At 44.7% G+C, this 15,050-nt stretch overlaps 1 protein-coding gene across 1 annotated transcript in view; it reads left to right on the top strand.

The window, feature by feature from the left end:
- The window catches only part of Prss12 (serine protease 12), a gene marked incomplete at its 3' end in the record, with an annotated part of 40,452 nt that overhangs the window by 8,630 nt on the left and 16,772 nt on the right, over positions 1 to 15,050 (top strand). The window contains 3 exon segments of the mRNA XM_053743456.1: positions 11,760 to 11,811; positions 11,846 to 11,920; positions 14,656 to 14,831. Coding sequence (XP_053599431.1) covers positions 11,760 to 11,811; positions 11,846 to 11,920; positions 14,656 to 14,831 — 303 coding nt within the window.

Raw genomic sequence — 15,050 nt, 5'->3', positions numbered from 1 at the left:
TAATTTGCATTTCTCTAATTAGTAGGGATGATGAGCACTTTTTCATATATTTGTTGATCACCTGTATATCTTCTTCTGTGAAGTGTCTGCCCATTTCCTTAGCCCACTTATTGATTGGGTTCTTTGTATTTTGGGTGTAAAGTTTTTTAAGTTCTTTATAAACTTTGGAGATGAGTGCTCTATCTAAAGTGTGTGTGGAAAAGATTTTCTCCCACTCTGTAGCTCTCTTTTCACATTATTGATTGTTTCCTGTGCTGAAAAAAAGCTTTTTAGTTTGAATTCATCCCATTTGTTGATTCTTGATTTTATTTCTTGCATTATGGGGGGTCTTGTTAAGGAAATCTGGTCCTAAGCCAACATGATAGAGATTTGGGCCTAATTTTTCTTCTATTTGGTGAAGGGTCTCAGGTCTAATTCCTAGATCCCTGATACATTTTGAGTTGAGTTTTGTGCAGGGTGAGAGATAGGGGTTTGGTTTCATTTTACTGCATTTGGATTTCCAGTTTTCCTATTTGTTGAAGAGGCTATCTTTTCTCCATTTTATGTTTTTGGCACCCTTGTCTAGTATGAGGTTACTGTACTTATGTGGGTCTGTCTCTGTGTCTTCTATCCTGTACCATTGATCTACCTGTCTGTTTTGGTGCCAGTACCATGCTGTTTTTGTTACTAATGCCCTATAGTAGAGTTTAAGGTCTGGTACTGTGATACCTCCTGCATCACTCTTCCTACCCAGGATTGCTTTGGTTCTGGGTCTTTTGTTCTTCCAGATGAATTTCATGATTGCTTTTTCTGTTTCTATGAGAAATGTCATAGGTATTTTAATTGGAATTGCATTAAATCTGTATAGCGCATTTGGTAGATGGCCATTTTGATAATATTAATTTTGCCTATCTAAGAACATGGGGAGATCTTTCCATCTTCTAAGGTCTTCCTCAATTTCTTTCTTCAATGTTCTGTAGTTTTCATTGTAGAGATCTCTCACCTCTTGGAGAGATTGATTCCCAAGTATTTTATTTTTTTGAGGCCATTGCAAATAGAGTTGTTGTCCTCATTTCCCTTTCAGATGTTTCGTCGCTTGCGTATAAAAATAGTTTAGATTTATGCGTATTGATTTTATAGCCTGCTATTTTGCTGAATTCACTCATGAAGTCTAGAAGTTTCTGGAGGAGTTTTTTGGATCCTCTAAGTAGAGAATCATGTCATCAGCAAATAGTGACAACTTAAGTTCCTCTTTTCCTTTTCGCATGCCTTTAATTTCTTTAGTCTGTCTAATTGCTCTGGCTAGTATTTCAAGGATGATGTTGAATAGAAGGGGTGAAAGAGGACATCCCTGTCTTGTTCCTGTTTTTAAAGGGAATGCTTTCAATATTTCTCCACTAAGAATGATGTTGGCCGTGGGCTTAGCATAAATAGCCTTTACAATGTTCAGGTGTGTTGCTACTATCCCTATTTTTTCCAGTGTTTTCAGCATGAAGGCATGTTGTATTTTGTCAAACACTTTTTCTGCATCAATTGAAATAACCATATGATTCTTATCCTTAAGTCTATTGACATGATGGATTACGTTTATTGGTTTACAGATGTTAAACCATCCTTGCATTCCAGGAATGAACCCCATTTGATCATGGTGCAGAATTTTCTTTCTGGTTTGCCAGTATTTTGTTAATGATCTTTGCATCTATATTCATCAAGGATATTGGTCTAAAATTTTCTTTCCTCAATGTGTCTTTGCCTGGTTTGTGTGTGGGGGTGATATTAGCTTCATAGAATGAGTTTGGTAGGGTAACCTCCTTTTCTATTTCCTGGAATACTTTGAGAAGTATTGGAATGAGTTCTTCTTTGAAGGTCTTGTAGAACTCAGGTGAGAATCCATCTGGTCCTGGGCTTTTCTTGGATGGTAGGCTTTTGATGACTTCTTCTATTTCATTGCTTGATATATATCTGTTTAAATTGTGTATGTCCTCCTGGTTCAGTTTAGGAGGATCATATGTCTCCAGAAATTTGTCGATGTCTTCGATATTTTCTATTTTGTTGAAATATAGGTTTTCAAAGTAGCTTCTCATTATGTTATGTATTTCAGTGGTGTCTTGTGATATTTCCTTTTTCATCATGAATTTTAGTAATTCGAGTTTTCTCTCTCCTGTTTGTTAGTGTGGCTAAGGGTTTGTCTATTTTGTTTACTTTCTCAAAGAACCAACTTTTTGTTTTGTCGATATTTTGAATTGTTTCTTTTGTTTCAATTTCATTGATTTCAGCTCTGATTTTAATTATTTCCTGTCTTCTACTTTTGGTGTGTTCTGTTCTTCTTTTTCTAGGGCTTTGAGCTGTAATGTTAGGTCATTTAGTTGTTGACTTTTCTTTTTTTCTTGGATGCGTTCCATGCAATGAATTTTCCTCTCAATACTGCTTTCATAGTGTCCCAGAAATTTTGAAATGTTGTATTGTCGTTCTCATTGACCTCTAAGAATTTTTTATCTCCTCCCTGATGTTTTCTGTTATCCATGCTTCATTCAGTAGCATATTATTTAATCTCCAGGTGTTGGAGTAATTTGTTTTTTATTTTGTCATTGATTTCTAATTTCATTCCATTATGATCTGATAGAACACAAGGCAGAATCTCTTTTTTTGCATTTACTAAGGGCTGCTTTGTGGCATAACCTATGGTCTATTGTTGAGAAGGTTCCATGTGCTGCTGAGAAGAAAGTGAATCTGCTCGTTGATGGATGGAATAATCTATATATGTCTGTTAAGTCTAAGTTATTGATTGTGTTATTGAGTTTTACAGTTTCTTTGTTTAGTTTTTGTTTGGAAGATCTATCCAGTGGTGACAGTGGTGCGTTAAAGTCACCCAGAATTATTCTGTTGTGGTCTATGTGATTACTGGAATTGAGAAGGATTTGTTTGATGTACAGGGATGCACCATTGTTTGGGGCATAAATATTTACTATTGTTATGTCTTCCTGATTTATGGTTCCCTTAAGCACTATGAAATGTCCTTCTTTATCCTTTCTGACTAACTTTGGCTTGAAGTCCACTTTATCTGATATAAGGATGGAAACCCCCGCTTTTTTACTGAGTCCATGTGCATAGTAGGTTTTTTCCCATCCTTTTACCTTTAGTCTATGGGTATCTCTTTCTATGAGATGAGTCTCTTGCAGGCAGCATATTGTTGGGTCTTTCTTTTTAATCCATTCTGCCAGTCTATGTCTTTTGATTGATGAGTTTAGGCCATTAATGTTCAGGGTTATTATTGAGACATGATTTGTATTCCCAGTCATTTGGGCTTATTTTTGGTTTTTAACTTGACGTGGTTTCTCCTTTGAAAGGATTTTTCTTTAAGGTAGTTCCTCCCTTTGCTGACCTACATTGTTGTTTTTCATTTTCCTCTTCATGGAATATTTTGCTGAGAATGTTCTGTAGTGCAGGCTTTCTATTTGTTTATTTTTTTAACTTTTGTTTATTATGTTTATTATGGAAGGATTTTATTTCATCTTCAAATATGAGGGTTAGTTTTGTTGGGTATAGGATTCTTGGTTGGCAACCATGTTCTTTCAGAGCTTGAAATACGTTGTTCCATGCCCTTCTAGCTTTTAGAGTCTGGGTTGAGAAGCGGCTGCTATCTGTATTGGTTTCCCCTTATGTGTGATCTGATGCTTTTCTCTTGTAGCCTTCAAAATCCTATCTTTATTTTGTATGTTAGGCATTTTCATTATACTATGCTTTGGTGTGGATCTGTTGTGATTTTGTGCATTTGGTATTGTGTAAGCCTCTTGTATTTGATTTTCCATTTCATTCTTCAGGTTTGGGAAATTTTCTGATAGTATTTCATTGAATAGGTTGTTCATTTCTTTGGTTTGTATCTCTGTGCCTTCCTCAATCCTGATAATTCTTAAATTTGGTCTTTTCATGATGTCCCATAGTTCTTGGAGATTCTGTTCATGATTTCTTACCATCTTCTCTGTTTGGGCAACTTTATTTTCAAGATTAAATATTTTGTCTTCATTGTCTGAGGTTCTGTCTTCCAAGTGGTCTAGTCTTTTGGTGATGCTTTCCATTGAGTTTATTTGGTTTATTGTTTCCTTCATTTCTGTTTGTTGTTTTTGAGAATCTCTATCTCTTTGTTGAAATGATCTTTTGCTTCCTGCAGTTGCTCTTTCAACTGCTTATTGGTATTATCATTGATTGCCTTCATTTACTCTCTTATCTCATCCTTTGCTTCACGAATCATTTTAATCATGTTTAATCTGAAGTCCTTTTCTGACATTTCTTCTACCATGCTGTCACTGGGTTCTATTAATATAGAATCTAAATTTGTTTGGATCATTTTCTTCCCTTGTTTTTTCATGTTGTTCATGTATCTTCCCCTCTAGCAGTGCAGACCTGGGGTGTTGCAGTTTCCCCCCTGTAGGCGTAAAGTGACCCTATAGGTTTCCAAATCCTTTTCTTTAAGGGGGAGATTAATATTAGCAGTGCCTGTTCAGACAGTATGCAACCCTAGACCAAATAGCCCCTATGAGGACATTAACAATATTGTCAAAATAAACAGAATGAGTTCAATTATTATCTTCAGTATAACAAACAGATTTGCAATAAGGTCTTCAATTTCTAATGGAGGAAAAAGAGGATGGGGAGGGGTGTAGTATGTAGCTGTTAATGGAATAAGAAAATATATAGAAGTTCTAGATAATAGAAAGAGTGAAAGTGTAATCAAAAGAAGTTGGTTGTTAGCATGTGAAAAGGGAGAGTCTTTGAGGGAACAAGTAAACAAAAGGAAAAGAGAGTAAGAAAAGTAAAGAAATAAAAACTTAAAATTTTTTAATAAGGAGAAAAAAAAATCTAGACTCTAACAGCCATAAAGTATTCAAACCTCCCAGTCTTCAGTAGGCTGATGCATGAGAGGTACCTTTCAATGAGCTTCCAGGACTATCCAAAATGGCCACTCTGGCTTCCAAATGTGTTTGCAAATGGGGAGCTGCAGCTCGGGATGTGGGCGTGCTCGGCTGCAGGTCCTGGAGGTGGGGTGTGGTTGGTTGGGCTGGGGTCCTAGAGGTGGGGCATGGTCAGTCTGGTTTCAGGATCCTGGAAGCAGGGTGCAGTCAGTCTGGGGGTCCTGGTGGTAGGGTGCAGTCAGTTGGTCTGAGGGTTCTGGTGGCGGGGAGCAGTCAATCGATGTGAGGGCCCTGGAGGCAGGGAATGATCAGTCAGGCTGAGGGATCCTGGAGACGGGCTCAGTCAGATCGGCCAGGGGTCCTATGGGCCCTGGCTGTTGTCTCAAAATGGCGGCAGCCACGTGTAACCAAACATTGCAGGTACTGTGACACTGAACTTCCAAGCAACAGCAGGCAGCTGGTGCTCTGTTGGTGGTCTCTGGTTGGTCTGCTGACTGCTGTCGAACCTTCAGGAGGTGAACCTCAGGCAGTGGGTGATGGGTAAGTGAAAGGCAGGCAATGGACAGGCAAAAGGCAGGCAAATGGCGAATGGTAGGTGCCAGTGAGCAATCTGCATTCAAAAAGTAGTCGATGTACTGGCAGACTGCAGGTGATCACAGCAGACAAATGGGGTAAACAGCAGGGGATTGACAAGATGCAAAAACTGCCTCACCAAGAAACAGATATCCTCTGCTTGAAACCCGAGTTATGGAGTGACAAGGAACGCAGCCTCCCTCTAGTCCACCATTTTGGATCTCCTCGATAACCTGAATGTTTAAACTTGTTTCCACACTGATTTTAAAAGATTTAAAACTATTTATTATTAATTCTGTTCAGAAAACTTCTGTGTCTTTGTTTTTGCTGGCTTTCCCTCTTTAAATGAGCATATGTTATTTTATAAGTACATTTTATTCAACTGAGTAGTCTTATCTTTTAGTTTGCCTTATTTTGGAAAGAACTGGATTCACAGAATAAAGGTAGCTGTTCTATTGGTTCCTCCCAGAGTCTTTCCTTGATTTGTGGAGTTCAGGAAGAGGAGGGGCAAAGCCATAGATGTGCCTTGGCTTTCCTAGTGCTGCCTGAGAAACACCACCCACTGAATGATTTAAAAACAGACATTCAGAATGGTTCTCTGGGTTCTGGAGGCTGTGTGTCCACCACCAAGGTGTGGGCCAGGCTGTGCTCCTTTGTAGGCTCCAGGGAGGGATCTGCTGCAGGGCTCTCTCCTCACTTCTCCTGGGAGGGTGTTGCCATTGTGCACATGGCATGACCTTGTGCATCTGTGTCCAGGTCCCCCTTCATGTGAGAACAGTCGTGCTGGACTAGTGCCCTTCCTAAGACCTCATCTTAACCAGCCCATCTGCAGAGACCCAGATTACATGTCTCTCACAGGTATGGGGGGGGGTCAGCATTTCACCATCTGGGGTGCACAAGTCAATCACAGCAGCGACCTGGGGATGCAAAACCAAGGAGACTTGTGGGGGAATTCCAGTGTCATCCTTGAATTGGTAGCAAGGGATAAGATGGTTAAAGAGAACCTTCTTGAATGTTCTCAGTTTGGGGAATTCCTAGTTCTAGCAAGGTTGTCCATAAAGCAAATTTCTTATAACATGAATCTTTCATGTTTCCTTAGTTTATAAAGCTAGAGGTATATCCCTATAAAAGAAAAATACTTGTAAACTAAAATGACAGTAATCTAAACATTTCTGTCACAGATTTAGGAAAGTAAAATTCTAAGCATTATTGACCATCAGAACTTTTGCCTTGGAGTAGCTGGATAGCAGCTGACTTTCTTCAGTGGCAGCTCATTTCATGAATGCTGGGGCTCTTCTAGGCCTGTGCAGTCCCAGGCTTCCTCCCTTATGGGTTTGGTATACCCACTTGTAAGGACTGATAGAGTCGACCTAAAACCTGTAAGTTTTACAGTGTTCAATTATAATTATTAACAAAGCTTTAGGACAAGAATATTTAGAAGAATTCCCATCAAATTAGCACTGGAGAGACTTCCAGGTAGTGCAGTAGTCCATTGCTGGGTGCCATCCAGAGATGGTAGCTGCGGCCCCCAGGGGCAGAGCAGAATACTTTGCTGCACTAGGAAGGGCCAGGGGAAGGGGAGGGCGTGTTCTTGATAATATGGATGGTGTCAATTAAGAAAGAGTTTTAGCCAAAGAATTTGGGCTAGGTGTATGTGAAGAACTTTATTGTCAGGAGGATTAGAAGAGAAATTAGTTAACCTGGCTTGGGGAGCAGGCTGTACCTGTCCTGAGTGACTCCATGGTGTGTAGAACAGCAGCTCTCAGGCTGTGCTGCCCTGGGTGACTCCTTGGTGTGCAGAACAGCAGCTCTCAGGCTGTGCCCACCCTGAGTGACTCCATGGTGTGTAGAACAGCAGTTCTCAGGCTGTGCCTGCCCTGAGTGACTCCATGGTGTAGAACAGCAGCTCTCAGGCTGTGCTGCCCTGGGTGACTCCTTGGTGTGCAGAACAGCAGCTCTCAGGCTGTGCCTGCCCTGAGTGACTCCATGGTGTGCAGAACAGCAGCTCTCAGACTGTGCCTGCCCTGAGTGACTCCATGGTGTGCAGAACAGCAGCTCTCAGGCTGTGCCTGCCCTGTGTGACTCCATGGTGTGCAGAACAGCAGCTCTCAGGCTGTGCCTGCCCTGAGTGACTCCATGGTGTGCAGAACAGCAGCTGTCAGGCTGTGCCCACCCTGAGTGAGTCCATGGTATGTAGAACAGCAGCTCTCAGGCTATGCCCACCCTGAGTGAGTCCATGGTATGTAGAACAGCAGCTCTCAGGCTGTGACTGCCCTGAGTGACTCCATGGTGTGCAGAACAGCAGCTCTCAGGCTGTGCCTGCCCTGAGTGACTCCATGGTGTGCAGAACAGCAGCTCTCAGGCTGTGCCTGCCCTGTGTGACTCCATGGTGTGCAGAACAGCAGCTCTCAGGCTGTGCCTGCTCTGTGTGACTCCATGGTGTGCAGAACAGCAGCTGTCAGGCTGTGCCCACCCTGAGTGAGTCCATGGTATGTAGAACAGCAGCTTTCAGGCTGTGACTGCCCTGAGTGACTCCATGGTGTGCAGAACAGCAGCTCTCAGGCTGTGCCTGCTCTGAGTGACTTCTTGGTGTGCAGAACAGCAGCTCTCAGGCTGTGCTTTGTAGAGACATGCTTACAGCCATTTGAGGAAGTAGCTCTAAGATGGCGGCTGGCATTGGGCCAAGAGGTGGCGCATAATTAGTGTTAACATGGTGTGATCTCTCATGACCTTTTGCCTGATTGGTTGATGTCTCTTCAGCACTCGTGGTCAACAGATGTTCCTCATTCTTTCTTGATTGGTACCGTGGCGCATGATCCAATCGTACTACTTAATCCTAAGCTGATTGGCTGCCTTAGTGTATATAAGACATTCTCTTCACCTGGGAAAAAGGACACACCTCTAAGAAGGACGCCCCTCTAAAGAAGCAGCCTCTCTGAAAGTGTAGCCTCTCTGAAAGCAAGTAAGCCTCTCTAAAAGCAAGCTCTATAAAAGTCTCTTCCTCTATAAACTAGGGAGCAAGCAAGCAAGGAAGCAAGCAAGGAAGCAACACAAAAAAGATAAAGAAGTAGTTCATTCCCAGTCCACCTCCGATAAATTCCCATGGTCTCGTTACTGCAGGCGGCAACAGTGCCTGCCCTGGGTGACTCCTTGGTGGGCAGAACAGCAGCTCGCAGGCTGTGCGTGCTCTCAGTATTTTGAGTTTTGAGTGCTGAGGTGGAATGACTCCACACCTTCTTTGTATAATTCAAGAACCACCATCTGCCTGGCCTAACCATAAGGCACGAACTGATAAAATTAATCTTGCTAAGAACGATGGCTGCCTGGAATTTATTGGGTCAGTCAGAAGTGCGTGATGCACGGGAGTATGAAACTCATGTCAGAAAGCAGGCGCAGGAGCTTAAGGAACACAGCGGGTCTTCAAATGTCTCAGCCCCTCACTTGAGACCTGTAGAAGGAGGGGCACCCTGAGGCTGGACGCAGTGGCACCCTGACCCTGCCACCTGGTCGTTCATTGAGCCTTGCCTGGGAGTGTTGCCGCAGCGATGAGCTCTGCATTTCTGTCCTTGGCCTTCAGCAGTCTGGCTCCTCCTGCCCCTGAGGACCTCGTCAGTCCCACTCGGAGCTGACATCTTAGTCCGTGCTCCAAGGGGACCTGACACTGCGCCTTCTGGACCTTGGCCTGGAGTGACTCTGTGCTCTGACAGCTGTGCGCCTGGACAGGTGCTGCTGGTTCCTACTCGTGTCTGACCACCTGTGGTGCCTGCCTCCTCGCTGCTTCTGCCTTTGCTCTCAGTGCAGCCTCCTGGACCCCGTGTCTGCCTTGCCCCTTCCCTAGCCTTTCTGTAACCTGTACTTATAATTGTGTCCAGTGTGATGTGCGACCCGAGTGTTTAGATATTAGAAGTGACGACGGGAGTACCAGAACCTGGAGTGCCCAGGTGATGACCCCAGGTGACCTGCAGGCATTCAGTGACCTTCCGCTGCTGGACGTGGTGCTGCCTGTGGATTTGCTGTCGTCCAGGGACTGACCTTGTGGAAACACACAAACGCGTTTCATCTGTTTTGTGACACAGCTCACTCACAACATTGGAGTTGACCTTGTAATTTCTTTACTGTTTTATCAGTTTTTCCATTGAGCAAAGGTTGTTTCTCCTTTTTGTAATTGTGTGTCTATAACTTTGTGCAGTAGATTTATAGGTGCATAGACAGACACTCGTATTCCTGCTACAGATTTGTACAGTTCATGGACAAATTGATCTTCCCAGGACCATCAGCCTCAAATGTAAGGTAGCCAAAAGCCACTCCTCTTTTGTAGTGGACAGAGACTCTCCAGGCTCTCTTGTCCTTCTACAGGGCTGGTTCATTCCCATGTAGAGTGTGGTGGGCTCTGCAGTGTTTCCAGTAGAAGGGGAGTGCCCACAGGATACAGTGCATGTGGTAAAGAATGGGATTTCAACAGGTGCTGGTGTGCAGCAGGATCCTTGCAAAGGTTAGGCAGGGGACAGGGATCTAGGTAGCACTGGCTGTGGCTCTGCACTTCCTCTTGCATGAACTGAGGGAGAACTCAACCACCACATCAGCCTAAGACAACGCCTGGAGCAAAAGCTTCTCCCTGCCCTAAATGTGCACGGGGTAAATTGGATAAATTGTGTGTTCAAATTTTGACCCATTTTAGAGACTATTATTATGCTGCTGTTTTTAAAAAGCCAATTCAAAATTATTAGAACAATTGAGAATTCACAGCCTGTTGTCATGGCTTGGCCCTGAGGTGTCCCAGAAGCACCTGTTGATGCAGGGATGCTCAGAGCGGGATGACTGGGTTATGCACCCTGATGGGTCTGTCCTGGTTTTAATGGGTGGTAATGAGAGGAGGTGTGTCATGGGGCCTGCCTAGAAGGGCACTTCTTCCCTGCGGCCCCTTCCCCTCTCTTCCTCTCTCTGCTTCCTGGTCCCACCCTGAACCGAGTTGCTTCCATCCTCTGGTCCCTTTCCCCATGATCCTCTGCCTCATCTGGGCCCAGAGCAATGGAGCCAATTAAGGCAAGACAGGGCCTGCTCAGCCTGGTCTGCAGGGGAGGCCTTGGCGTCTGCCTGGGGTGCAGAGGATTCACTGCGATGACCCACGCCACAGTCTCTGAGTCATCAGGTCCTGTCAGGGCCGCATTTGCTCCTTCACTGTTGCCTTTGTGTGAATTAAGGGGACTTTGCTTTTGTCATGAGAAATACCAGTATTTTCTTATGTTTGCTTACATTTTTTAGGGATGATGATGTGGAAAATGGAGTGGTGGGTGGTGAAGCCAGTGCACATGAAGTGGAAGGATAATTTGTGAATAGAATATTCCTTGAAAATTTTTCGGAAAGGTGTGCATAAGAACTTTGAAATGCACAAGTCAAATCAGAATTTTTTTGTAGGACTTAGTCTTTTCTTCTTAGAGTCTTGGCCTGTGGAAGAAAGGCTACTGTAGGCGACTTTCAGCAGAGTTCGATGAATGTTGCTAAATCTAATTCAGCCTCTGCCGAAGCGTCCATGGCCTTCTTGCAGCCTTGAAGGAGAGTGCAGGCCTCCACTCTCACCTGGAGGTAAAGTTGAAGTTGTTCTTTCCTGGGTGCTGAGACTTAACTAAAGACTGAAAAGTGACTCAGATGTGGGTTTTGGGACAGCTCAGTAGGGTGGTGTGTGAGAGGAGGCAACGTCCAGGTCCAGTTATACCAAAACACTCTACTGCCTGTTCTCCTAGGACTAACATTAGGCCATGTCTGCAAAACTAGCATCTTTTTTTTTAAATTGTGGTCATAATCTTTAGAATTCTCATGAATAGTGTTTGAGGCTGAAATTAGAAAAAAAAAAAAAACCTCTTTAGCCTTCTTCAGTGGATGAGCAAATCAAGTAGAAAGAAGAAATAGCACAGCCAATTGCAGCCGATTTTAAGCGAGAGCTCATAACTTGTTTCTGATTGATGACCGTGTGTGAAGGTGGCAGGAAATACTAGATGATAAGAAGGCCATCTGATGCATTCTGATACTTGGGATGCAAGACCTGATTCTAGACTGTCACTTTTCCTCTTTCAAAGTTATAACTGGACTCCGTTGACCAAGATAAAAAGAGAGAGTTTGATTTGCATTGATACAAGGTTGTTAATTGAAAGAAAAGCAAAAGAGGGTGTTGAACCTCCCTTAAGAAAAGAGGCACACCTGGATCTCTCGCCACATAGGTGCCTGGACGGTGTCCACAAAGAACACATCTGTTCCTGTGGTCGTGAGCTATTCAAGACTGGGGACTTTCTTCCCCTTTAGGGTCTGTTCGACTTCATGGTGGCAAGAATGAGTCTGAAGGCACTGTGGAAGTGTGTGAACGGAGGCTGGGGTGCCGTATGCAGCAGCCACTGGGGCGCCATATGCAGCAGCCACTGGGGCGACCCTGATGCGTCCGTCATCTGTTGCCAGCTGCAGTTGGGGTGAGTCGGCCACATCCGACCCAATCAGCCTCTAGTACAGGTGCACGTAGGGATCATTCTGTAGTCCAGAAGGATTGAAATGGGCCCAAAGTTCCTTTAATCCACTACTTTTACTGTACCTTTTCAATATTTAGATATGCTTAGATGCACAAATACCACAGAGCTTCAGATCACAGGATCCAGTACAGTGATATGCTGTTCAGTTTGAAGCTTAGGTTCAGCAGACTCTAACCAAACCCCGGGGAGCTGCAGGCACACATCTGGGTTGTGTAAGTACACTCCATGAGGTTTACACAACAAAGGAATCGCCACGGATGCTTCTCAGAGCGTCTCCTGGTGGCGGCCTGGAGTGGGGCTGTGCCTGACCCTTGCTGGACAGGTGCGAGTTCCTTCCTCCTTGTCAGTTCCTCCAGGAGTGCCAGGAAGGAGCTGTCCCCACAGACGTCACTCCGCTAGTAATGAACCACCACTGCTCATGCAGGAAAAGTGCAGATACCAAGCAGGCGAGAGCTTGCTGGGAAGCTGGATGTCGCTGTTCGCGATGTAGGGCTGGAGCCCAGAGCCTCTCGCAAACAGCTAGCTATCACCAGCTACCCCGCCTGAGACACAGCTAGCTATCACCTACTACCCCTCCTGAGACACAGCTAGCTATCACCTCCCTCCTGAGACACAGCTAGCTATCACCAGCTACCCCTCCTGAGACAGGGCTAGCTATCACCTCCCTCCAGAGACACAACTAGCTATCACCTCCTACCCCTCCTGAGACACAGCTAGCTATCACCTGCTACCCCTCCTGAGACACAGCTAGCTATCACCTCCTACCCCTCCTGAGACACAGCTAGCTATCACCTGCTACCCCTCCTGAGACACAGCTAGCTATCACCTGCTACCCCTCCTGAGACACACCTAGCTATCACCTCCCTCCAGAGACACAGCTAGCTATCACCTGCTACCCCTCCTGAGACACAGCTAGCTATCACCTGCTACCCCTCCTGAGACATAGCCAGCTATCACCTGCTACCCCTCCTGAGACACAGCTAGCTATCACCTCCTACCCCTCCTGAGACACAGCTAGCTATCACCTGCTACCCCTCCTGAGACACAGCTAGCTATCACCTGCTACCCCTCCTGAGACACACCTAGCTATCACCTCCCTCCAGAGACACAGCTAGCTATCACCTCCCTCCTGAGACACAGCTAGCTATCACCTCCTACCCCTCCTGAGACACAGCTATCACCTACTACCCCTCCTGAGACACAGCTAGCTATCACCTCCTACCCCTCCTGAGACACAGCTAGCTATCACCTCCTACCCCTCCTGAGACACAGCTATCACCTACTACCCCTCCTGAGACACAGCTAGCTATCACCTCCTACCCCACCTGAGACACAGCTAGCTATCACCGGCTACCCCCCCAACCCAGATCGGACTGTGAGCTGCCAGAGACCTCCCGTCCTCCCCTTGGAAGAAGAATAAGGAATATTCAGTAGACAGAGACCCTGAGTCGTAGGGTTTGTTCAGAGTTCTGATTCCATTGTAGCAGCACATATTTTTCCTTAATAGAAGTTGGTGTGATCCAGGACAAAAGAGGAGTAAGACCAGAGCCTAGAAGTTTTGGTGCTTAGAAATTTAATTGCTGATTTTATCAATGGATATTACGTCCTGAAAAAGTGATTGGCAGGTCGTGAGGAATGTGGATATGCTTTTTTCTTTCAAGGCCAGGAGGTGTAGCGGATTTGTGTACAGGCGTCAACATCCTCTTTTATGTGCAGACCACGTGCACCTTTATAGCCCTGAAAACCAGAAAGGAATAAAACAATGTGTGAGATGTGAAGAAAACGAACAGAGCTCTAATGTAGTTATAGAGTGGTTACCGGTCTTTTGATTATGAAAGAATGTAGCTGTGATCCAGCAGGTATAAATGCCAGAGAAGCCACTCTGATGGCTCATGCCATCACAGCCACCCCTCTCCTAAACACACACCTCGCACACTGAAAGCAGAGCACCCAGCTCTGCTGTGGTGAAGACACATTCATGGTTACAGAGCTCACCCTGTGAATCCAGTGAGTGTTGAATCCTTTGAAGCTTAATACTAGTTTGTACACATAAGAGGTTGCCTATGAAAATATGTGACAAGATGAGCTAAAAGCAGGGCCCTTCTGCATATTATTGTTTTATTAATCAGTTTCAGTGTCTTGCTGGCATACAGTATATGTAAGATTCAAAAACTTGTAGACAGATTCTAGACTATTATTGTGCTTAGACATAGTAATCAATTTGAAAATTCTAAGCTAGAATGCCGAAACTGGAAAAAGAAAAACATCTGAACTTCTGCTTTTAGAGATTAGAAGGAAGAGCCACAGAGATTGCAGCTCAGAGTGACTGTTAGCTGGGTCCAGATCAGAACCCAGGTCCCACAGGGCCTCGCAGCACGTTGTGGGCAGGTCACCCATGCTCCCGTTTTGTGTCAGCAGCTTGTCTGTCTTCTAGAGTCAGCCCTGGGTAGCAAGGCACACAGAGATAGGTAGTCATGGCTGATGAAAAGGTCTCCCTGTAACCAGCAGCCCATGTTCTGATCTGTGTTCAAATCCCTTGTGGCTTACACACTTGGTGCTCTTTCTCTTTCTTTGCTGCACATCCATCTTCTCGATTTCTTCCGGTTTTTAAAAATCTGCCTCTTTGGATGAGAAATGTGGCTGTCATTTGATGGACCTAACATCTGTTGCGTTTCCAGAGGAAAGGGAGTAGCAAGGCACACCCCGGTCTCGGGACTGCGCCACATTCCCATTCACTGGCGCAGTGTCCACTGTCGCGGAGACGAAGAGAGCATACTGCTCTGCGAAAAGGAGGCCCGGAGGGGTGGGGCGTGTCCCCAGGAGACAGCCTCCGTCTCCTGCTTCGCATCCCATGGTAAAACAAAAGCTTGCCTTAGCTGCATCGTGTTTTAACACGATTCTAGATTATAAAGTTCTCTTACTCAATCATTTCTTTTAAGGATTTAAATACAGAAATAGTGTGAATCATCATATTTGAGAGTCTGTTGTGCATTTCTTTGAATTCTATTTGATTTTCAAATAGTATCTAATGTTTAACACTTTACTTTTAATGCAATTTGGTTTCAGAAATACG

Source organism: Sciurus carolinensis, chromosome 10 (assembly GCF_902686445.1).
Source record: "Sciurus carolinensis chromosome 10, mSciCar1.2, whole genome shotgun sequence".
NCBI classification, from domain to species: domain Eukaryota; kingdom Metazoa; phylum Chordata; class Mammalia; order Rodentia; family Sciuridae; genus Sciurus; species Sciurus carolinensis.
This window is presented reverse-complemented; position numbering and strand designations above follow the sequence as displayed.